Genomic DNA, 24,589 nt, shown 5'->3' on the forward strand with positions numbered 1-24,589 from the left:
CATTCTGGAGGAAGTGAGGATGCCATGTCAAGGAGCAGGCAGTCAGTCCCAGGTGCCCTCAGGAGAGAATGAAGGGGTGCCCCACCAGCCATCTGAACCGGGAGTGTGTGGGGGCGATATGGAGCTCCATTCTGCAGTTTGATTAACATGTTTCTACCTCCTGGCCCTCTGCCTGGATACCATCTGCTAAGCTTTTGCTTTTCTTTCTGTTATGCTTGAAGCTTTTGCTTTTAATATGCTGCTGTTGAGTAGGGAAAAATAATAGAACAGTCGACTCCAGGGATCTGCTTGTTTCTCTTCTGCCTTTGAATAGAGCTTAGCTCTTTTGCCCCTTCTTATGGTCCAGTGTAAGATACGTACAGAGAAGGAGCACTGCCTCCGACACAGGACGCCGCCCCTTGAAGAAATTAGCAGGAAACAGGAGAGGTTTACAGGAGCTTCTCCTCTGCCACTGTCATCCTGGAAACAAGTGGAAGTACATTTACAAAATTATATTGAAAATAAACGAGAAAATGTGCTTCACTTTATAGCCAACTCTTTTGGAATAGAACTAGTGTTAAATGAAGTAATGAGGAAATGGCCTTTGTCACTAAACGTTGACTAATGCTCTGTGAGCTGTGAACCCAGGCTTGGAAACCGGAGATCAAACTATGGAATGAAAAGGGGGAAGTTCTCTGGGTGCCTTGCCTGCAAATCTTGGAAACAAGCCATATTTTGTAAACCAGAGAATTTAGACTTAGGCTATTCTGTGTGAATTTCCTCTCTTATTTGCTACCACTTATCAAATTATGTTTTAGCAGTCCAGGTATGCTTTGGGCTATAACGTGCCTGCTTGGGCCAGAGTTAATGGGGACCCAACAGCATCCCCTGGAAACCAACATGTTGATGGTGGGTATAAATAGAGAGAGATCCTAAAGAGGAAGATGAATCTGGTGGTGGAGGCATCCAAAAATGAAGGCCAAATTATTTATGGGCCCCTCCCCAATAGATCTCCTGTGAGAGCCAATCTTAAATCTTATTATTTTAATTTAATTTTATTTTTATTACAAAAGGTAGCTTATCCTTTAAGAAGTATACTCAAGCCCAAAAGAATTCTTTTGAAAATGTTTAAAAAGTAATGTGAGAAAATTAAATCAAGTAGAACTTAAATGATGACAGTTTATAAGCTCTAAGATCTAGCACCAATGAAGAGCATGAGTAAAAGAAAGTGGAGTTATTGCATAGTGAGAGTCTCAATCACCCTGGCATTTTTGTGATGGGCTCAATCATTCCTCCATTCTTTCACTGAACATTTACCAAGTGACTATTAAGTGCCAGGTATTACAGGCAGTGGTGGAACACTGTTGTTATCTATGTCAGTTTTTCATAATTTCAGAATGTGTTCGGATCAGCAAGGGCTAAGTGTGTGGGGCACAAGTACTTTAAGGCATATGAGGGAGCGACCTGCTCGGGGCCTTATCTCCGCTCTGCCAGAGTGCACATGCATCCCTGGAAACCGTACGTGAGAGGACAGAAGGAGACTGATACCACCCACATTCTTTTCCTACTACACCATCTTGTCTGAAATTTAGTCACCTTAATCACTATTTACTATAAAGTCCCACAATTTAAATACCAGGCAATTACAGCATATGGTGTTTTGACCCTAATGAACCTTGTAAATACCTGGAACACACAGAATATTTATCTTCACAGCAGGCTTGCCTCTACTATTTATGAGACCACAGGCAATAAGAGTATAAAAAGAGGCCAGTGTACCACGTGCAATTATTTGAATACTATGCTCAGTGGTCAGTGTCAGAACCACGGACTGAAACAGGAAGACAAGGAAAATCTGGGCCTGACACCACTCTGTTATACAAACCCACACTTCGTTATGCAAGAAGCTACTGCATTCAAGTTGAGAGGAAGGATGACAAGTTAACTTACCTGTATTTTTCTCTTACCTAAGCACTTTGCTGCTCAAATTCTGCTGGAACTCCAAGGCAGTCTATCTCTGACAAGGGCAGCTGTACCACCCACAGATCTTCACTACATTTGGAGTTCCACCATTTGTTTTGAAGATAAAGAGCAAGAGATATGAAGTGTTTCCCAGGGGCCTGAATAGTGTTGGTCAAGGGAGATAGTATTTATGGCTATGGTCCAGTGTTCAGCATCAGATCAGGAGTGGCAGAGGCACCCATGTGTTTGTTAACAAATTAATGTGTTTGTGATATGTAAGGTCCTTCAAAGCGTGGCGTCCAGGATACGGGCCTCTCCTGCCCAAGGCTGAGCAGGTAGTGCCTAGTGATACTGGGAATTTAATGCCAAGCTCATTTGCAGGGTGATCGAGATGACTGTATTTTTTTAGAATTTCTTCAGCATCAGGAAAGATAGCGCTAGACTAATGGCTTAGAGAATTGTAGCAAATTTCTAAGCCTGACTTTCTCCAAAACTAGGTGTACATGACTGTTAGGAAGACTTTTTAAAGAAAGGAAAGAGCAAACATATACAAAAAGAGGATAGTATAGAGAACCACCACGTTTCCATTACCTAGCGCCAACAATGATCAACCTACCGTCAGTACCGTTTCATCTGTACCTCTACTCATCCCCCTCCCTCAATAAATTATTTTAAAGCAAATCCTAGATGTCTTATCATTACATCCTACATATTTCTAAAAGATACCCTTCAGAAGATATATTCACAATCCTGTTATCCGATCATTCCCAAATCAACATTTTACAGTTTCACCCATGTGAAATGCACTGTGTGGTTCTTCCTTTTAGGATGAGAATAATTTCCCATGAAGAAGCAGTGTTGTGCTTTATGTTGGAAGTCACAACATGGGAGGAGTGTGATGTGTACGTGTAGTTAAAGCAACACTAGGGGCCGGCCTGGTGGCACAAGTGGTTAAGTGCGTGTACTCCGCTGTGGCGGCCTGAGGTTTGCGGGTTCATATCCTGGTCGTGCTGTGGCGGTGTCCCATATGAAGTGGAGGAAGATGGGCACAGATATTAGCCCAGGGCCAGTCTTCCTCAGCAAAAAGAGGGGGATTGGCAGATCTTAGCTCAGGGCTGGTCTTCCTCACCAAAAAAAACCCAAAAAAAACGTGACACTAAATCTATTTGGGGGCTTGGCTTCAAGAACTGCAGGTTTTGGGCCTTGCTGACCCAGTGACCGTGAACGTGAGACCTCTCTTTAAGGGTGTAATTTTTTCCCTTAACCTTTGGAAAGCTAGGCGTGGGAAGGGATTTAGTTTCTGTTATGACGAGGCGTGTTTAAACTTGTTTCTTTTTCCAAAATGTACGAGTTGCTAAGAGAACCACGGACGTATGTGAACAAGTCCTGGAAGAGACTTTGTGGTCACACGGCCGGGCCGGGGAAGCTCAGGGGTCGGGGGGGTTTCGGTCGGTCCCTGCGGCTGTCAGGCTGCCCTGTGCCGGCCGCGGGGGCCTGGGCGTGCCCGCCCTTCCCGCCGCGGGAAGCCGCCTTGGTCCAGTCCCCGTCGAGGAAGCGCACACTGTGGACCACGGCCTCGGCGTCCCCTCCGGTGGCTCGAGGCCAGCTGGCCCGCCCTGGGTCCCTCGGATCCCCGAGAGGCGGCAGCGAACAGGCTCCCGGCCCCCCCACGGTCCGGCCCTCTCCCCGCCCGCCCCGGGCAGCGGGGCGCGGGCGCGGGCTGCGCGCTGCGGGCAGTCCCCGCGCCTCCTCAGGGACGCGCGGCCGCACTCCCGACAGAACGCCCCGCGCCCGCGCCCGCGCCCGCGCCCGCGCCGGGGACGGAGGAAGCGTCGGCGCCGGGGAGGGGCCCGCGGCGCATGCGCGGTCGGGCGCCGCTCCCGGAGCCCCGCGGCCGCTAGGTGGCGCATGCGCGCTGGAGGGTGCGGGCCGGTCTCCGGGAGGCGGCGGCGGCGGCGCGGCGGCGCGGCGGGGCGCGGGGCGGGGGCCGGGCCCGTGTTTACACGGCGGCGGCGGGCGGCGCGGAACCCGGCGGGCGTCGGCGGCGCGATGGTCATGGCGCATTTCGTCGAGAGTTTCTGGGTAAGCGGAGGGCGGGGGCGCCGGCGCGGGTCCTGCGCTGCCCTCGGCGGCTGCGCGGGCTCGGGCTCCGGGACCCGCCCGCTGGGAGCGGAGCGGAGCGGGGCCGCGGGAGCCGGCGGCGGGGTGGCGCCGGCCGCGCGGCCCTGTCAGCGCGGCGCCGCCGGGACAAAGCGCCGGGCGGGACGCGGCCCAGGGCCGGGCTGCCGGCGCTCGGGCGAGGACGCCCCGGGCCCGCGCCCCCCCCGCGCCGGCGAGCGGCCCCCGCCCGGCCCCCCGGCCCGGCCCCCGCGCCCCGGAGCCCCCGCGGCCTCGAGCCCGCTGCCCCGGATGGCCGCGGGGCCTGTGCACAGCGCGGGCGGCCCCGGGCCCCGCGTCCTCCCCCGGCCGGGCGGCACTCGGCGCGGCCCCGGCCGGCGCGTCTGTCCGCGGCGCCGTCGGCTCCTGGGCAGTGCGGTCACCCGAGCGGGGGGAGCTGGCCCGCCGGTGTCGCCGGGCGTGCCCTGTGCGTCCTGGCGGCGGCGGACCCCGCGGTTCCACGTTAGTCCCGTTGAGGGTGTTGAAGGGAGTGGTGTGGCAGTGAGTAGGGGGTGCGTCTCGGACTCCGGTTTCCGAGCGCCTCACGGATGGACTTGCTTAGTAATCGCAGCACTTCACAGTTTGTCTTGAATGCTCCTTGTTTTCCACAAGCTGCACGTGTACTGAACCTTAGGCTTGAAAAACAGCTTTATCGAGGTACAAGTCACGTACCATACGATACGCCCCTGGAAGTGTACGACTAAGGCTTTTTCATGCGTTCTTCGCGTTGTGCAGACGTCACCACGGTCAGTTTTGGAGCGGTGTCTTCTGCTCCGGGAATCCTGTATCCATTAACAGGCACTCCCCGCTTCCCCTACCTGAGCCCTGGGCAACTGATCTGTAGATTGTTGCCTCTAAGGATTTGTCTGTTCTGGGCATGGCGTGTAAGTGGGGTCGTATCTGTCGTCCTTCGTGACTGGCTTTCACTTAGCTTGTTTCCAGGGTTCATCCGTGGTGGACCATGTGTCAGTACTTAATTCCATTTTATGGCCAAATAGTATTCCGTTTTATGGATATACCACGTTTTATTTATCCATTCCTCAGTCGTGGACATTTGGTTGTTTGCTTTTTGGCAATTATGAATAGTGCTGCTATGAACATTTTTGTGCAAATTGTTGTGTGGACGTATGTTTTCATTTCTTTTGGGAATGTAATTGCTGGGTCAAATGATAACTCCGTGTAGCATTTTGAGGAACTGCCCACCTGTTTTCCACAGTGGCTGTGCCGTTTACAGTCTCGCCAGCGATGTCTGCGAGTTCCAGCTTCTCTGCCTGTGCAGCACTTGTCCTCTTTATTGCCGTGGATGGGTGTGAAGTGGTATCTCATTGTGGTTCTGATTTGCATTTCTCTGATCTTAATGATGTGGAGCCTCTTTTCATGTTCTTATGACCATTGATATATTTTCCTTGGAAAAACATCTGCTTAGATACATGCCCATTTGTAAATTGGGTTATCTTTTTATTATTGAATTATAAGAGTTCTTTTTATATTCTGGCTGCGTGTCTTTTATCAGATATGCGATTCTGTAAATATTTTCTCCCGCTCTGTAGGTTGTCTTTTTCACTTTCTTGATGGTGTCCTTTGAAGCACAGAGGTTTTTAATTTTGAAGTCTTGATTCACAGACGTTTTTAATTTTGAAGTCTTGATTACGTCCCGTGTCTCTAATTTTTCTATCACTTATGCTTCTGTTGTCGTATCTAAGAAATCTCTCCTAAGCCAAAATCACAAAGATTTACTCCTGTGTTTTCTTCTACAAGTTTTATAGTTTTAGCTCTTACATCTAGGCCTTCTGTGAGCCATTTGAAGTTAATTTTTGTGTGTGGTGCAGTGAAGAGGTACACCTTCATCCTTTTGCATGTGTGTATCTAGTTGCCCCAGCACTGTTTGTTGAAAAGGCTTTGCTTTCTCCATTGAGTTGTCTTAGCACCCTTGTCGAAAGTCATTTGACCGTAGATACATGGGCTTATTTCTGGATTTTCGTTTGTATTCCATTATCTTTCATTGTGCTAGAACCACACTGTTTTGATTACAGTAGCTTTGTAGTGAGTTTGGAATGGAGAAGTGTGAGCCTTCCCACTTTGTTGTCCTTTTTCAATATAGTTTTGGCTATTCTGGGTCCCTTGCATTTCCATGTGAATTTTAGGTTTAGCCTATCAGTTTTAGACTTGAGGCTTTACAATGGCAATTTGTGAAACTTTTATAAGGATGGTTTAAAAATTGACATTCTTAAAATGTTTTGCGTATTTTTTGATGCATGAATGTGTTTTTGTAGTTTGCTAACTTAATTCCAAATTGCACATTAACGCTTCAGAGTTATTTGTTTTCTGCTAATTGAGTTTTGAACATAGCCTCGTTTGATGTTTTTGGCTATTATGAGTAATGCTTATATGAACATTTTTTTAAATTTAGTTATTTTATTGAGGTCATATTGGTTTATTACATTGTGTGATTTCAGGTATGCTTTATTATATATCATTTTCTGTACAGACTGCATCATGCTCACTCCCTATAGTCTAGTTTTTATCCATCACCATACATATGTGCCCCTTTACCCCTTTTGCCCTCCCCCCACCACCCCTTCCCCTCTGGTAACCGCTAATCTGTTCTCCTTATCCATGTGTTCGTTATATGAACATTTTTGTACAAGTTTTTGTGTACCCCTTGTGTGTCCCTCTTAAGAGAGGAGGGAGAATACATTTGGATATCTGAAATCTAGAGAGAATCTTAAAGTCTCATTTAGGTTTCAGTCTTTGCCTTAACTTCCATTACTGAGTACAAGGATACATTTTATTTTACTTCCCAGGCTGGAATTTAGGCTGAAAGCTCTAAATTGGAGCTTAAAAATCTCCAAAGGAGGGCTAAATGAACTAGGAAAGTCTAAAAACTAAATAATTTCTGAGAATTTGATAGCTGTCTGTTTAAAACAACTTGAAATTTACATATTTCAGGATCATTTATAAAATATATATATATTTTTTTGTGAGAAAGATTGGCCCTGAGCTAACATCTGTGACCATCGTCCTCTATTTTATATGTGGCATGCCACCACAGCATGGCTTGATGAGCCATGCATAGGTCTGCGCCTGGGATCCGAACCTGCGAACCCCTGGCCGCTGAAGCAGAGCGCGTGAACTTCACTACGCCACCGGGCTGGCCCCTGTAAAATAATTTTTTAAAATAGAGAACTTACAATATTAGTTTCACTTTTCTTCCCTGATATTTAAAGTGGCACTGTCAAAACAAAGTAAAACTTGTCAAAGTCAGGTAATGGGAACCTTTAAAGTTCTAGGTTTCTAACCAAACAACCTATTTATTGTTTTTGTCCCCTACGTATAAAAAGACAAACGTTTTTGTTGTGGCATTTTGTTAGAGGAAAATTTGAATCATTCAAACTGTCTTCAAGCTCTTTTGAAAGCAGCACATCCTGCCTTTTTCTTTAAAGTATGGTTTTTCTTAACTAAAACTATATGCTACGTTACAAATTCCTTTACTTAATAATTATACTTTGAAGAGAAAAACTATTCAAAACTTTCTACGCAACAGGTGTTTTGTTGCTGATAAGTCAGTTTTTGCCACAAAGTATAATGCCATTGATAATAAAGTAGAAAATGCTTTTCTTTCTTATTAAAATTGGACAGCAAAAATCATTTTGATAGCAGAAATCCACACCATTAGTTTAGTGTATAAAAACAGCTGTTAGCCCTTTAAAAGATTATGTAACTTTAAAACGATATTGACAAATATTACAGTGAGGAAGTGTCTATATGCTGCTGCTTTCTCAAAGAGTTGAGTACTAGTTTATAATACTCGAGATTATCTATGTCAACATTGCACTATAGGATTTAAATTAGCTTTATATTTTTATATAAGCCCAGATTATTTAATTGAGGAGTTAAAAAAAATTCATAGGTGATAATTATTTAAGGGGGAAAAATAAGAAAGTACAACATACTTGATTTAAATACCTTATAAATATCATTTTACATAATAGTCCCAATCTATATAAGATATGAAGCATTCTCCCAAGCACACCGAGTATACTTTAGTGTCCATCACATGCTAATGAACTGGCATTTTTAGTTAGGTGACTTTTTCCAAAGATTATCTCCAGTCAGCACATCAAGAATGAATGAACAACAATTATCTTAGGTATTTTTATCAAGTTTTTCCTTATTTCTTTTACTGTTTAACCAGTACAGGAGTCTCATTTCATTTGTCTATTGATTTCACTGGTATTGTCATACTTTACTTTTAAATAAAATTGGAGCACTTGGTTATATATTCAAAATTTGATCTATCATTACATGCATAAACTGGGAGGATTAAAATGTTTTTTTTTTTTAAATCTGGAATGGCTATTAATGGGACTTTGGAATGCAAAACATGATTATATTTTAGTGTGATTATTTAATCTAAATTTAATATCCTAGATGAGAGACTAACAACCATACCCACACCTACACCCCCACACACATATATTCTTTGGGGTTATTTATCCATATGAAAATTTAAAAATATGTATCTTGAGAAAACTAGTTGAGGTGACCATAGAAACCCAGAATATAGACTTTCTTTATATTCGAATTTCCATATTCGAATGCTTAAGATACGATACCTTTGGATTTAAAAAGTATATATGTATGTATATTTTGCAAAATTTACATGGTTCATCATTCAAAAGTTACGAAAGGGAATACAGTAGAAATCTCCCTCCTTTTCTCCAGCCATCAAGATCTCCCCAGAGTCAGTCACTGTTACCAATTTTTTATGTAGCTTTCCAGAGATAACCTAAGCATATACACATGAATAACACACACTAAATTAAAATGGATAACTGTTAGCCAGTTAACCATGCCCAGATTGTTTTCATGCAGCAGGCTGTGAAAATGCAAACTACAGGTTTATCTAACTTGGTTCAGGTAGACTTGACAAGTAGATATTATAAAATTATAGTATTTTAGATGACACTAAATTTCAATGTGAGGCCCTTTTATTTTTGTAGGGGGTGGAGGGGTGGTTTGTTTTGTGTTTTTGCGTTAATTGTAGGAGAAATTTGAAAGTGAGAAATTGATGCTGTTTTAGTCTGCGTAAGTTCAGTTCAGGGGAAGGATTTTAGTAACATTGATATGGAAAGGATAAAAATTCGCTGTCTGGGTTCTTCTCTAGCCCTACGCACTGAATCCTAAATGGTCTAAGCCTTCCAGAACTATTTAAATTGTTTTGGCAGAGGCGTGGGAGAACAGGTGTGCTTGTATCCTCCTGCACATTTGGTTAGCATAAGCCCCTTGGAGGTAGTTTTTTAAGTCCTGGGGTATCTCCTGAGATTATCCTGTCTGATTTCATAATTCTAGAACAGTTAACAGAAGCACCCTAATAAATCCATATAGAAATATGGTGCTATGGAGACTTATAAAAGGAAAGGGAATGAGGGCTTGGCTTTCAATTTACCTAGTGTGGAAAAATTAAAGAATATTAGAGTTGGACATTTTTAGTAGCAATCTGGTCCACAGAGATAAGCATAAATTGGTCAGATGTGGGGAGAAACAAAACAGCACAACAGCAGCTGAGACTTACATCTATTGGTAAAGATGCTAGAGAATGTTGCTGGAATGACCAGAGTCAGAGAGGATTAAATCGAGAAGTGATTAGTGAACTGGGTGACGAATTTGATGCACACAGTTCCATCCCTTCTATCAGGCACATACTCCTTGATGGAACTTCGGGAGTCAGGTTTATGGAAGATGTGACAAGTGTGTTTCCTTGACTTTAGGGAAGAGACAGGAAGGTACAATATAAGTAAAGTAAGTTGGTGGTGCTGGGGCCTTAAAACTAATAAGTGTTAGTTTTTAGTTGGTTGTAACAACAGCCAGTGAAGATAGTTTTCCTTTTTAATTAGAACCATTATTTTGTGAGAGGTAAAACACAGAAGAATACAGAAGAAATAAAAATTACCTATAGCCTTTTCCTCTATCCCCTAAGATTTTCTTTAGAAACACAAAATTCAAAATGGGTTCTACTATATTGTTCTGTATCTTGGTGTTTTCAAATGATATTACTAGCAAGCATTTTTCTCATGCAATTAAGTAATCTTTGAAAATATTTTCAGGGGCTGGCCCAGTGCTATAATTAAGTTTGCATGCTCTGCTTCGGCGGCCTGGGGTTTGTGGGTTTGGATCCCGGGTGCAGACCTACTCACTGCTCATCAAGCCATGCTGTGGTGGCGTCCCATATGCAAATTGGAGAAGGATAGGCATAGATGTTAGCTCAGGACCAATGTTCCTCACCAAAAAAAAAAAAAAAAAAAAAAAGAAGAAGAAAATATTTTCAGTGACTATAGGTTTCCATGGAATGGATAGGCTGTAATGTTTTTGACCACTCCCCTCTTGGACATTTAGGTTACTTCCAGTTTTTGTTTTTTCCATTTATGAATTATGAGGACTGGAGATTTAAATATTAATGTGAACAAGATGCCAGTTTAAGAAGGTAGTCTTCTTTTTTTTTTTAATAATTTTATTTATTTATTTTTCTTCCCCCAAAGCCCCAGTAGATAGTTGTATGTCATAGCTGCACATCCTTCTAGTTGCTGTATGTGGGACGCGGCCTCAGCATGGCCAGAGAAGCGGTGTGTCGGTGCGCGCCCGGGATCCGAACCCCGGGTCGCCAGCAGCAGAGCACGCGCACTTAACCGCTAAGCCACGGGGCCGGCCCCACCAAGAAGGTAGTCTTCTATGTCTTTGCAAGCATAGAGTGAAGAGTTTTTGAGAAAGCTGAAATTGTTTTTTTTTTTTATTTGGAAAGTAATGAAAATTACATTTATTTATAGAATATTACAGAAAATTTGAAAGATACGAAAACAAAATGATCTCACAACTGTTTGCGTCTGCTGTTTTTGTTGAATTCGTATAATATCTATTTAGATGGCTTTAAGGATTTAACTAACTGGAAAAGGTGAGTTATAATTTAAAAAATGAAAGTTGTAATTTAAAAGAGAAGAGTATCTGAGAGGTGAGAAAAAATTTTTTAAATTTAATTAGAGTTATTTCCTTCAATCAACCAACAAACGTGTTTTAGTGACTTTTGTTCCTGCACCAAGTGGTTCTGAATGCTGAGCAGTGCTGTTCTGCATCTTTTAATCACTGTTTTCTGTTGTAGCGATATCTTGCCAATAGCTCTGCAGAATAGTTTTAGTGATCATGTGTGGAAGTTTCAATGTATAAATAGAACATTGACTAGAAGAGATTGTAACTTGTGGTTGAGTATCGTGTTTACTTATAGGAAAACTGCTTGCATTTATTTTATCCTGTTCTTTCTGGCAATTTTCAAGGCCAGAATGACAGTGGAGGGCTGTCTGTGCATATTTGTTCAATTGCCATCAAAAGTGTCTAGAAGATTCTTCACTAGAGGGGCCATTCTTCAAAGAAAAAAGATATCTTCAGAATTAGTGTAATGTTTTAAATAGTGTTTTTCAGAGAGGGCAGGGTAAAGTGAGACTATCAGACACAGTAATGTGTTTGCAGTGACTTGTGCAAAGCACTCTCATGAGTGTTGGCAAGACCGAGGGTGAAAGGACGGTGGGGAGGTGGGGTGACACTGTCGGGAGATTTGTTGTTGAGGCGGCTTGGGGTCGAGAGGAAGGTCAGGCATGTCCCTGCTCTTTGTGCCACAGCACCTCCTGACCCTTCTCTGTCCCGCCAACATTTTTTTAAAAATTAAGAAGGAAACTAAGTCAGCTTTTTAATTCATATTCTGATTATCCAGTATACACTCTATCTTCTGCCTATTTTCCAACTCTTGGATTCATCAAAAGTGAAGACTATCCAGGTTTTTTATTTTTGGTGTTTAATTTACTGTTGTGCTCTAAAGGTTCTTTGAAGGAGAAGTTTCAAACCATTAACTAAAATCTCAGGAGTTTATAGCTTTGTACTTTTCCACTATTACTTTTCGTGGCTGTTAAAAACCCAGGTATGTTAACAGTTCCATTTTTGTTAATTAGGTATTTCAATGCATTGTTAATAGAGACATACATTTTTTCTTCAAGTGGAAATACGTTAGATTGTATTTTATATCTACATTTAAAAATTTTTTTAAGTATAAAGTTATGTTATAAAATCAACCAGAAAAAGATACCTTTGGGTTTCCAAAATAGGTGTGATGACTTAGTTAAACTTTTTTTCCCCCCTTTTCTGAGGAAGATTAGCCCTAGCCCTGAGCTAATCTTCCTCCTTTTTTGCTTGAGGAAGGTTAGCCCTGAGCTAACATCTGTGCCAGTCTTTCTCTATTTTGTATGGGGCTCGCCGGCACAGCATGGCTGACAAGTGGTGTAGGTCCACGCCCGCGATCTGAACCTGGCGAACCTGGGCCGCTGAAGTGGAGTGCGCCGAACTTAACCACTACGCCATGAGGCCAACCCCCCTGAACTTTTTAATTTGAAATTTCAGGGATGTCTCTCTTGTAGATACTACATTAGACTAGAAAGACATCTGAACGTTTTCAGTGACTTGGTGACCTTACTTATAACTCAATTATCTTTTCAGCTAAATTTCAATTTAATTGATAATTTAGGTACAAAACAATATGCATAATATGATCTCATTTTCATATTAAAAAGTAACGTGCTACTATATGTATGGGAAAAGTAATCTGGACTGATACACACCAAACTGTTTGCCCAAGTCCTCTTAAAGGTAAAGTGTGAAGAGGAACCAGGAAGTTTGTGTTCCCTTAGAGGATCTGTATGATCTTCCAAACTTCTTTTCTTCTATTTCACATCAGGAATTATTACAAAGATTTTTAACACTTGTTTATGTTGGATTATAATGAGATTTTATTTGGCCCCGGTCACAGTCAGTGCGCGTTCTGTGAAAGTGCATTCTATGTCTCTGTAGCGTGCATTGAGATCAGCAGGTCAAGATCCATCTAGTGCAAACCTTCATTGTAATTGTCCTCCTTGGACCAGCAGTGGTGTTAATAGCTGTTTTTGTCAGTTAATAGTGAAAATTTCTCTGCAAGAATTTATTGATTAAAAAAGACAAAAATATTATTTAGTTAACTTTGACTTTATTGAGATATATTTTACATACCATACAATTCACTCATTTAAAGTGTACAGTTCAGTGGGTTTTGGTAATATTCACAGATATGTGCAACATCATCACAGTCGATTTTATAACATTTTCATTACGTCAGAAAGAAACCCCATACCTTTTATCACTTCCTCCCTCACCCCCTCATTCCCCCAAGCCACCCACTAATCTACTTTCTACCTGTTCTGGACTTTACTACGAATGGAGTCACATGGTATGTGGTCTTTTGTGACTGGCTTCTTTCTCTTAGCATAATGTTTTCAAGGTTCGTCTGTGTGGTAGCCTGTGTCAGTGCTTCATTCCTTTTGTAATGGAATGATATTCCAGTGCATGGCTGTATCACATTTTGTTTATCTGTTTGTCAGTTGATGGACATTTGGGTTGTTTTCCCTTTTTGGCTATTATGAATAATGCTGCTATGAACATTTGTGTACAAATTTCTTTGTATTTACTTAATTCATAAGTGTTGATTAAACTATTGAATAAGCTAGCTGAAAGTAGGCTTGTCACTGATGAGTACATACCTTCTCAAAAAATGTAGCTATTTCTGTATGGGTTTGTTTTTTGGAGTGACAGTAATGTTCTAAAGGTGATTGTGGTGATGGTTGCACTACTTTGTAAATATCCTAAAAATTATTGCATTGTACACTTTAAATGAGCAAATTGTGTGGTGTGTGAATTATATATCAATAAAACTTTTATAAAAAAGGAATAGTCTGAAAATTTGAGGAGGAAAAACAACCTATCCATTGATAATCAAAATTTTATATAAGCGATTATAGTATACTTGAGAGAGAATTGCATTTTAAAACTGCTCGTTATGATAGCTCTTAACTCTATTACTTCTATATTAAAGACTTGGCTTATTATTATTAATTTTTTTATTAGAAAGTTACTCTATGCTCATTATTCCACTTCCTGGAGATAATTTGCTGTTGATAGTTTGCTGTAGATGCCTTCAGATTCCTTTTGTATAAATATGCAACATGTTATTCTTTTCAGTGAAAATGAAATCTTACTATGTATACTATTTTGCACCTTGGTTTTTCAAAAAACAACCTTATGGAAGCATATTTTATGTATCATGAAATCTACCCATTTTAAGTGTACAGTTCATTGATGTTTTTAGTAACTTTAGCGAGTAATGCAACCATCAACATAAATCAGTTTCAGAACATTTTTGTTCTCCCAATAATTAGATCCCTCATGTTCATTGATAGTTAATGCTCTTTTCCACCCTCAGCTCTAGGCAGCCACTAATCCACTTTCTTGCTCTACGGATTTGCCTATTTTGGACATTGCAAATAAATGGAATCATACTATATGTGGTCTCTTGTGTGTGGCTTCCTTCACTTAGCAAAATGTTTGAGGTTCATCCGTGAAGTAGCACGAGTCAGTGTTTGTTCCTTTTTATTGCTGAATTATCCATTGTATGGATAGACCTCATTTTGTCTGTCCATTCACCAGTTGGTGGACATTTAGGTTGTCCCCAGCATTAGGTTATTTTTGGCTATCGTGAATAATTGCATCTTGCTTTTTTCCACTGATGATATATTTGGGCAGATTTTTAAAATTAGTACTTAAAAACCTACTGCATTTTTTTTCTGCAGTCTTTTAAAAAACAGTGAAAGTATTTCATTGTAGGATATACTGTCATTTATGTAACCAGTAATGTTAATGGATGTTTTTGAGTTGAATCTGATTTTTCACTTTTATCAGCAGTAGTGCAGTGAATATTCTTCCACATTTATCTTTGTATGTGTGTTTTGTGGTACAGATTTCTAAAAGTGGTATTGCTGGATTGAAGGGCATGAACGTTTACAGTTTTAGTAAAATACTGAAGGCCACAAGACATTTTCAGTCATAACTATATTTGATAATGAAGCTCTTTTGTCAAGTTACTTGTATGTTCATGTATTTTTAGTTAGCCAAGGAAAAGCAAGTTCTCCTTGGTTGAGATACCAGAATATGTTAAGCAAAAAATTTTTTTTTGGTTGAAAATAATAGAAAAAAAATTTTTTTGGTTGAAAATAACAGGAACATATCCACTTCAAGGTCTAGGGTGATAAAACGAATATATGATTCAGAAGTATTTCTTGTTATTTTACCTTTCTTTGAATTAGAAGTGTCTACTAAAAATGTTGGTGGCTACTACAAAAGTTATAGAACCTGCATGGAGTACTTTTAGTGAGAAAAAAAGTACTGGGTAATCTCAATGGTGACAGAATTGTAATGAGTTATGATTGTCAGTTTCAAGAGTGGTGTCTCCCTATTTCCCCAGAATTTTCAATGTTTTGTGCAGGTGAAGACACTGAGGCCAAGTGAGTCTAGACCTGAGCTCCAGTGCTCCACCTCCTGCTGTATTTTTTCACATATACGTGAAATATGTGTGTTTTTAATATACTGCCAGCTCTTATCAAGGCTATAAAGTAAGTTTTTGACAAGGTGACAGTAAAACCTAGGTTCTTTGTTAGACATCTTGACTTTTCAAATTTTTTTTTAAATGGTGTATGCGTATGTAAGTATATGTGTGTGTGTGTGTGTGTGTGTGTGTGTGTGTGGAGTGAGCGAGCCGTTTGACGTATTAAAAGTTTTGCTTAGTTCGTGTCCAAGTTCATGGTCAATAAGTATTTGTGCTAATAGGTTTGTGAAATTGCTAAAGAGAATATGGTGCCTAGAGTTAGACATGTTTTTTAACCTCAGTAAATAAATGAATCCCTAGAATAGGACGAAATGACAAATGGATCTGTAGTTGTGCAGAGTGTTCATGTCTAGCTGTAGGTGCCATTTGAGGCAGGCTTCTTCTGCATCACGTCCTTAATAGGATGAGTTTTCTTTATCTTTCGAAGTGAAGACCTGAGGGATGGAGTAGCTAGTACTGTTTCCTAAGGCATATTATATTACTGTTACTATATTGTGTAGTAAACAAATAAACCTCATTCTCTCTATTGGGAATTTTAAGTTATATGCTGGGTTTGGATATCTGCATTTTCCAAGTAAATAACTTACTCCTTCAAGGACTTCTTAATAAGAACCCAGATTTCTGAATGTAATTTAGCCTTTTCTTTTCTTTTTTTGTGAGGAAGATCAGCCCTAAGCTAACATCCATGCTAATCCTCCTCTTGTTGCTGAGGAAGACTGGCTCTGAGCTAACATCTGTTGCCAATCCTCCTCCTTTTTTTCCCCAAAGCCCCAGTAGATAGTTGTATGTCATAGTTGCACATCCTTCTAGTTGCTGTATGTGGGACGCAGCCTCAGCATGGCTGGAGAAGCGGTGCGTCGGTGCGCGCCCGTGATCCGAACCCGGGCCGCCAGTAGCGGAGCGCGAGCACTTAACCGTTAAGCCACGGGGCAGGCCCAGTTTAGCCTTTTCTTGATTGCTTAATGTTTATAGAACAATAACAGTGAAAGAAAATGGTCAGGACTTTGTTGCCCCAGTTGCTAGATGATCTCCAAGTTCTAGTCTCCTTTTAAAAAGTTCTAGCTCCTTTTAAAAAAAGAGCGATTTTTGTTCTTGCCCTTGTAAGCTTGATAAATATTGTTTCTTCTATTGGTCTGTGTGCCCGTTTGAATAGCCCTTTACTCCCGACTATTTTCTAATTTGTACTTTAAGTGCGCATAATGCACGTGGGAGCTCAATAACCTGACCTGTTAGAATTATGTGCAGGTGAGAGCTAGTAGGTGTCAGGTGAGAACTGTGGGGCTTTGGGTTTTATGGTTTTACATTTCAGGTTTGGTTTTTGTTTGCTTGCTTGTTTCAGGGTTCATGACTATATTGTGGCAGTTGGTGGATAGTCTAATCCTGTGTAGTTTCTGTGTTATATTCAAGTTGAGTGAATCTCTCAGAGGATTTCGGCCCTTGATGATTTTGTGTGTAATTTTATTTACTAATATGCATGATGATGTTATTTTTGCTTGCTATAGGTGAGTGATAAGTAACCATTATTTTGGCTGGAATGAATTTGGGTGAAAAACCCATGGAAAGTAAAAAACGAAAGTTGGATAATAAATTTTTCTTTATCTCAAATGTGAGAAAGTATAGAAGCCAAATGGAAATGTTTGGATTCATAAGAAACTATGGTTTTATGTTATATTCTTCTTGATAAATGGAAATGGATGTTCAGAATACTAAGGATATTGTTTATATTATCTCATTACAAATATGACGTTTTAATTTAGTTGTATGTATAGCAGACTAATTACGTACTTGCCGTACTAGCTGATGAGTTTATTAGGGATCACTTCAACATAACTGGAAGTTCCTATAATATGTTTCCTGTTTTTGGTGAACTGTGGAAAAATAAGTTTTTTTTTCCAGATTACATAACTCTTGCTTACGGTATTGCTTTCTATTTCCAGCAAATATGTTCAGTTCTTCATTATTTTATTTTCACTGAGAAAAAGGAAAACTGCTAACTATAAAGAGATTTGTTAAGCTTAGTTTATTGGTCGTCTTATTTCACCTATAAATTGATACTTTTAATGTTTCTTTGCTATGACTTGCTCATTTAGCATTTATTGGATTAGACGATAGGAAAGATTTTCTAGGAATTGTGTAGTGGCCTGGTTCTGTTCCTTTCCCATTACTTGAGGACTAGTTAATAGACTGACGCTGCTCTTGTGTTAAAATTTTATCTCCTTTCTTACTTCTCAAGTTGTTTAAGTTTATTGAAAGACTTGTATTACTGGTTATAAAGTATTTTGTGGTATTCAATGCTTATATAATTAGTAATAAGCTGTCTTGACTCAGAAATCAAGATTTAGTTATTTTAAAGCACAGACTCTGAGTTAAATAATCAGGAATCCCTTAATATATGTTAAAGGAATTGAAATGGAATTGGGTAATGTGTTTTAAAAGGTGATGTTTATCTTTTCTAACTTATACTGCATATTATTCCTTAAAATTTCAGACTTAATTTCATTAATATACCCTTATGAGTGATTACAGAGTGTGTGCATATGTGTGTGAATGTATGTGTATATAAATAGTAAACTTTATCAAAGCATATAATATTCGTTTGATACAGTTTAAAGGCATGCAATGAGCAACAATGGTTAAATTAAGGAAAGACAGCTCACCTGAGCATTAGAATTGCATATTAGTTAATGTAGGGATATTCTTAAATCATTTTGATCTCTTTTTTTGTTAAACTAAAAATATTTTTAAATTTTAGGGGGAAAAAAACAGTGGCTTTGATGTCCTTTACCATAATATGAAACATGGACAGATATCAACAAAAGAACTGGCAGATTTTGTAAGAGAAAGGTATGTATTTTTCTTTTTTTATGAATTGTTTTAACAATAAAATGATGGTTTTACTAGTTAGATTTGGTTCGAAGTAATCAAGTACACTTTTTACAAGTATACTAGAAAGTAGTGGTTATTTATCTGTCATCTACACACTGAGGGCTAAATAGTGGCTCCAAGTGGTGTGGTAAACTCCTGGTTTACAAATCACTACTTGAAAGTATTATCTACGTAGTTTTCATTGAATGTGCTAGCAAGGTGATACAATAGAAAAATTGAGGAATTATGTGGGATAAAATACTACCATGTCTGGAAACACACATGTCATTAAATAAACATACTAAAATAATTTGAAAAGACTAAGTTTTCTGAACTTGTAGTTTAATAAATGTATTATTATAACTTTTATTTTAAAAAAAGTCTTAAGTATATATTTTTAAATTCTACAAATTTATAGAATGTGATTGTCTTTAAGACTCTTAGAATATAATAGTCAATTGAAAAACTATTAAAAATCAATGTAATTTGATTTGATTAATGCTGTTTTGTGCCTAACCCCACTTGGTAATTTTTATATGAACACATTTAAAATCTTTACCTTGATAGTATAGGCAGACTTTGCCTCTGGAAACAATACTCTGTTCATTTATTCTTTCCACATTATATATCCCATGTCTGCTGTGTGCCAGGCACTTGTCTGGGTTCTAGGAATGTAGTGATAAAGATATAGCCTCTGCCTTCCTTGGGTTTACAGGCTGGTAGGAATTGGGGAACAAACTGTTTCCTGTGAGACCATCCTCTTCTGGCTTTTACCTCTCTAATGGAGTTTAGAGCTCTAAGTGCTGTGGATGAAGCGGTCACTCACTGGCTTCTACGTGGTCATTGGCCGGAGTAAAGGAGAGGCCCCAGAAACTCTGCATCTCCTGGCATGGCTCCTAGCCTTCCTTCTCCCCCAGTGCCTTTGTGACTGCTGTCACTGTCTACCTAGAGGCCATCAGGGAAGTTGTCATGGTGCTTGTTTGCCTGTTTGGGTCAGTCACCATAAAAAGTCCAGGACTCCTGGGTCACCCCTTCTTTGCCAGGAATCTAAGCCCTTTATGGTTCTGTGGGCAGTGAGACAACCTTCATTCTACTCCCCCTTCCCTACTTTATTTTTCTTCATGGCACTGACAACCATCTGATAGGAGTGATATTTTACTTATTTATTTGTCTGTCTGTCTCTTCCCACTAGAATATAAGCCCCACAGAGCAGGGATTTTTTGTCTTTTTTGCTTATGGCTCTATCTCCTGCACTTGGGATGGTGCTTGGCTCTTAGTAGGCCCTTAGTAAAGATTGTTTGATAGAATGAGCTCTAACTTCACTACCCTGATCTGAGCTAGTATTATTGTTGCCTGAACTACACCTGTAGCTCCTAACTGGTTTATCTACATTCATTCTTGTTCCCCTGCAGCTTATTTTCTGCGCTGTAATTGGAGTGCTTTTTTTAAACTTCACATCAGTTTGTTACCTCCTGTGTTTAAACCATTTCAAAAGGCTTCCCGTTGCCCTTAAGGTGGGCCAGTGTGCTCTGACCCCAAACCACCTTTCAAGCTTTAGCTCACACCATACTCCTTACTCTTTCCTCTCCAGAGACATTGGCCGTTTTTTTGACAGGCTTCTTCTAGTCTAGGCTTGGTCAATGCTTATTCCTGTCATCACCTAGTTAATGGCTACTTATCCTTTAGAGCTTAGCAACGTGGTCACTTCTCCAGGGATACATTTTTCATCTCTCTGACTAGGTCAAAAACACCTATTATAATCTCTCTCCACATCATACATCTCTTTGTTTTATTTTTTTTTCTTTTCCTTGTTTTTTCCGCCCCCAAGGCCCCAGTACGTAGTTGTATATCCTAGTTATAGGTCCTTCCAGTTCTTCTATGTGGGACACTGCCTCAGCATGGCTTGATGAGTAGTGAGTAGGTCCGTGCCCAGGATCTGAACCAGCAAGCCCCAGGCCACCGAAGCGGAACTTGTGATCTTGACCGCTGTGCTACTGGGCCGGCCCCTGTCTTTGTTGTATTTATAAAATTTTGTAATTATTCATTTTTTTATTTGTTTCTATGTTCCCCTATAAAGGGAACAGTATACAGTATTCTGTTGTATCCCAGTGCCTAGCACAGAGCCTGGCACAATTAGATACTCCTATTTCTTGAAGGAATGATTGAGAAAGAAAGGAAGAAAAGATCAACACATGAACATGTACTGTGCACTAAGGACTTTGCATACATTATCTCATTTAATTATCAAAACTCTAAGTCCCATTTTATAGATGAGAAAATTGGGGCCCAGAAAGGTTAAATAACTTCCTAAGTCAGTCCTTCAGACTTTCTTTCTCTTCTCCCCTCCTCCCAGCTTCTCTGCTTCCTTCCTCCCTCCTCCCTTCCTTCCAACAGCCTTATTGAGTAATAATACATACAGTATACTGCACATATTTAAAGTGTACAATTTGAATCGTTTGACGTGTGCATACACTCAGGACATGACCACAATCAACATAGTGAACATATTCATTATCCTCTTTGTAATTTCTCCCTCCTGTCCCTCCCCTATGCCCCCAACCCTAAACAACCAGTCGTGTGCTCTGACTCTTAAGTTAGTTTGCATTTCCTAGAGTTTTATATAAATGGAATCATACAGGATGTACTCTGTTGTCTGGTGCTTTCACTCATTATAATTATTTTGAGATTGACCCATGTTGTTGCGTGTATCAATAATTCATTCCTTTTTACTATTGAGTAGTATTCCATTTATGGATATATCACAATTTGTCCATTCATCTGTCAAAGGAAGTTGTACCTATTTTTTGAACTTTGTATTAAGTATATCAGTTTAATCATATAGTAGATATTCTTTTGTCTGACTCCTGTTACTCAGCACTGCTTGTGAGATTCATTTGTATTGAGTTTAGTATAGGTCATTTACAACACTATTTCATGTTAAAGTGTCTAAATATACCAAAATGTATTTATCTACTACTGTTGATGGACATTTGGATTGCTTCCAGTTTTTTGCTGTTACAAATAATTTTGCTTTGGATATTCCTGCACGTGTGTCTCGGTACACACCTAAACTTATTTATATAAGGTGATTACCGTGGAGTAGAATTGCCAGGTCATTGAGGATGTATATGTTCGACTCTAGTATATGATGCTAAAGAATTTTCCAAGGTGGTTGTACCAGTATACACCACGAGCAGCCTTGTTTGAGAGCTCCAGTTGCTCCATGTCCTCATCGACACTTGGTGTTGTCAGGCTTTTAATTTGAGCCATTCTGATAGTAGTGCATTGTGGTTTTAATTTGCATTTCCCTGATGAATAATGAGGTTGGGCATCCTTTCATATGTTTATTGGTCATTTGCATTTTCATCTTTTATCTGTTTTTCTGGTTCCCCCCCCTTTGAAAATAATAGAAGAAATTCTTTATGTATTCTGGGTAAAATCACTTTGTCAGTTATGTTTTGCAAATTTAAGTAAATGCACTTGATTTTTATATGTTGACTTTGTGTCCAGCAGCCTGGCAATTCTTGCTTAGTCTGATAATTTATCTGTAGCTTCTTTCGGATTTTCTATCTGTACAATAATCTTCTGTGAATGACAGTTTTATCTCCCTTTCCAATCCTTATACCTTTTATTTCTTTTTCTTGACTTGTTGTACTGGCTAATACCTCCACCGTAGTGCTGAGTAGAAGTGTTGATGGCAGGCGTCCTTGTCTTGTTCCCAGTCTCACATTTCACTCTTACATGTGATACATTTATTCTAGTTTTTTTTCCCTACTATTCATCAAATTATGAAAATTCCCTTTTATATACTATTATGGTAAGTTTTTTTTTTTTCCCAATCATGAATGAATGTTGAATTTGGTCAAATACTTTTCCTGCCTCTAGTGAGATGTGGTTTTCTTTCTTTTTTTTCCCCTTGTTAATCTGAATTACAGTGAATTTTGAATGTTAAACTAACTGCCCATTCCTGGTATAAACTCAACTTGGTGGAGATGTATTATCCTTTTTATATATTGGTGGATCAATTTGCTGCTGTTGTAGTTAGGATTTTTGCATCTATATTTGTGAGTGAGATTGGTCTGAAATTTTCCTTTCTCCAAATGTCCTTGTTAGGTTTTGGTATCAAGGTTTGTTGGCCTCATAAAATTAGTTGGGGACTATACTCTTTTTGTATTCTCTGGAAAAATTTGTGGATGATTATAGTTTCTTCCTTATGTGTTTCCTAGAATTTGCTGGTAAAGCTACCTGGGCTTGGAATTGTCTTTGTAGGAAGGTTTTAAATTACTTAATTCTTTAATAGCTACAAATTATTCATATATTTCATTTCTTCTGTGAGTTTGTTACATTTTTAAGGAATTTTTCCATTTTATCTAAATTTTCAGATTTATTGGCAAAAAGTTACTCTCAGTATCCTTTTATGAACTTATTTAATGTCTGCAGGATCTGTGCTCATGTCCCACTTTTCATTCCTGACATTGGTTATTTGTGCCTTCTCTCTTTTTTTCATGATCAGTCTCATTTGGCACTTGTTGGTTTTAATAGTTTTTGCAAAGAACCAACTATTATTGGCTTTATCGATCCTCTCTTTTCATATATTGATTTTCTGTTTCCCTAGCTTCTGATCCTTATTGCCTTTGACTTGTCTTCACTTTGCTGTTCTTTTTCTAACTTTTTGAGACGGATGCTTCACCTAATGATTTTCAACCTTTTTTCTCTTCAGATACATTCAAGTCTATAAATCTCCCTCAAGAATTGCTTTTTTTTGCAACCCACTAATTTTGAGAAATAGGATTTTCATTATATTTACTTTAAATATATTTTAAGTTTCATTGTGCTTTCTTCCTTGCCTCCCTGGGTTATTTAGAAGTGTATTTCTTAATTTCCAAATACATGTTGATTTTTAAGGTATATTTTTGCTATTGATTTCAAGCTTAATTGCATTGTGGTTAGAGAACATACTTTGTATGATTTCAGTGTTTTGAAATTTGTTGACACTTGGTTTGTGGACCAGGATAGAGTCAATTTTGGTAAATATCTGCATGTGCCTGAAAATACTGTATTTTGCATTTGTTAGATATAGTGTTCTGTATGTATTGGTGGTAAGTTTGTGAATTCTGTTGTTCAACTCTGATGTATCCTCACTGTTTTTTCTTTTGAGGAAGATTGGCCCTGAGCTAATAACATCTCTTGCCAATCTTCCTCCTTTTTTCCTTTTTTCTCCCCAAAGCCTCAGTAGATAGTTGTATGTCATGGTTGTACATCCTTCTAGTTGCTCTATGTGGGATGCAGCCTCAGCATGGCTTGATGAGTGCTGTGTAGGTCCATGCCCAGGATCCGAACTGGCAAACCCGGGGCTGCCGAAGCAGAGCATGCAAACTCAACTGCTATGCCACTGGGCCAGCCCCTCACTGGGTTTTCTTTTTTTTTTTTTTTTTTTTGGTGAGTAAGATTGGCCCTGAGCTAGCATCTGTTGCCAGTCTTCCTCTTTTTGCTTGAGAAAGATTGTCTCTGAGCTAACATCTGTGCCAGTCCTCCTCTGTTTTGTATGTGGGACGCCACCACAGCATGGCTTGATGAGCGGTGTCTAGGTCCATGCCTGGGATCCGAACCCTCAAACCCCTGGCCACTGAAGCAGAGCGGGTGAACTTAACCACTACGCCACTGAGCCAGCCCCTTTTATTTATTTATTTACTTTTTGTGAGGAAGATTAGCCCTGAGCTAACATCTGATGCCAATCCTCCTCTTTTTGCTGAGGAAAGTGGCCCTGGGCTGGCATCTGTGCCCATCTTCCTCTACTTTACATGGGACGCTGCCACAGCATGGCTTGACAAGCAGTGCGTTGGCGCGTGCCCAGGATCCGAACCTGTGAACCCTGGGCCGCCGAAGCGGAGCGGGCGCGCTTAACTGCTGCGCCACTGGGCCAGCCAGCCCCTGCTTTGTTTTTTTTTTTTTTATCTTGCTCTTTTTATCAGTTTCTGAGAGAGTTTTATTGAAAATCTCTCATTTTGATTGTGATTTTTGTCTATTTAGCCATGTAGTTTGTCAATTTTTGCTTTATACATTTGAAGCCATGTTAGTAGGTGGATACAAATTTACATCTTCAGGTGAGTTGAGCTTTTT

At 39.9% G+C, this 24,589-nt stretch overlaps 1 protein-coding gene across 2 annotated transcripts in view; it reads left to right on the plus strand.

The window, feature by feature from the left end:
• The first annotated feature begins 3,849 nt into the window (after nucleotides 1-3,849).
• Nucleotides 3,850-24,589, plus strand: part of FCHO2 (FCH and mu domain containing endocytic adaptor 2) — a 118,112-nt gene continuing 97,372 nt past the window's right edge. Inside the window, exons 1-2 of one of the 2 annotated variants that reach the window (XM_058559826.1) lie at nucleotides 3,850-4,023; nucleotides 18,357-18,448. In XM_058559826.1, coding sequence (XP_058415809.1) covers nucleotides 3,850-4,023; nucleotides 18,357-18,448 — 266 coding nt within the window. The remainder of the gene's footprint in view (nucleotides 4,024-18,356; nucleotides 18,449-24,589) is intronic. The other variant, XM_058559914.1, reaches the window with a different exon arrangement.

This window comes from Diceros bicornis, chromosome 1, assembly GCF_020826845.1.
Source record: "Diceros bicornis minor isolate mBicDic1 chromosome 1, mDicBic1.mat.cur, whole genome shotgun sequence".
In the NCBI taxonomy this organism is placed as follows: Eukaryota; Metazoa; Chordata; class Mammalia; order Perissodactyla; family Rhinocerotidae; genus Diceros; species Diceros bicornis.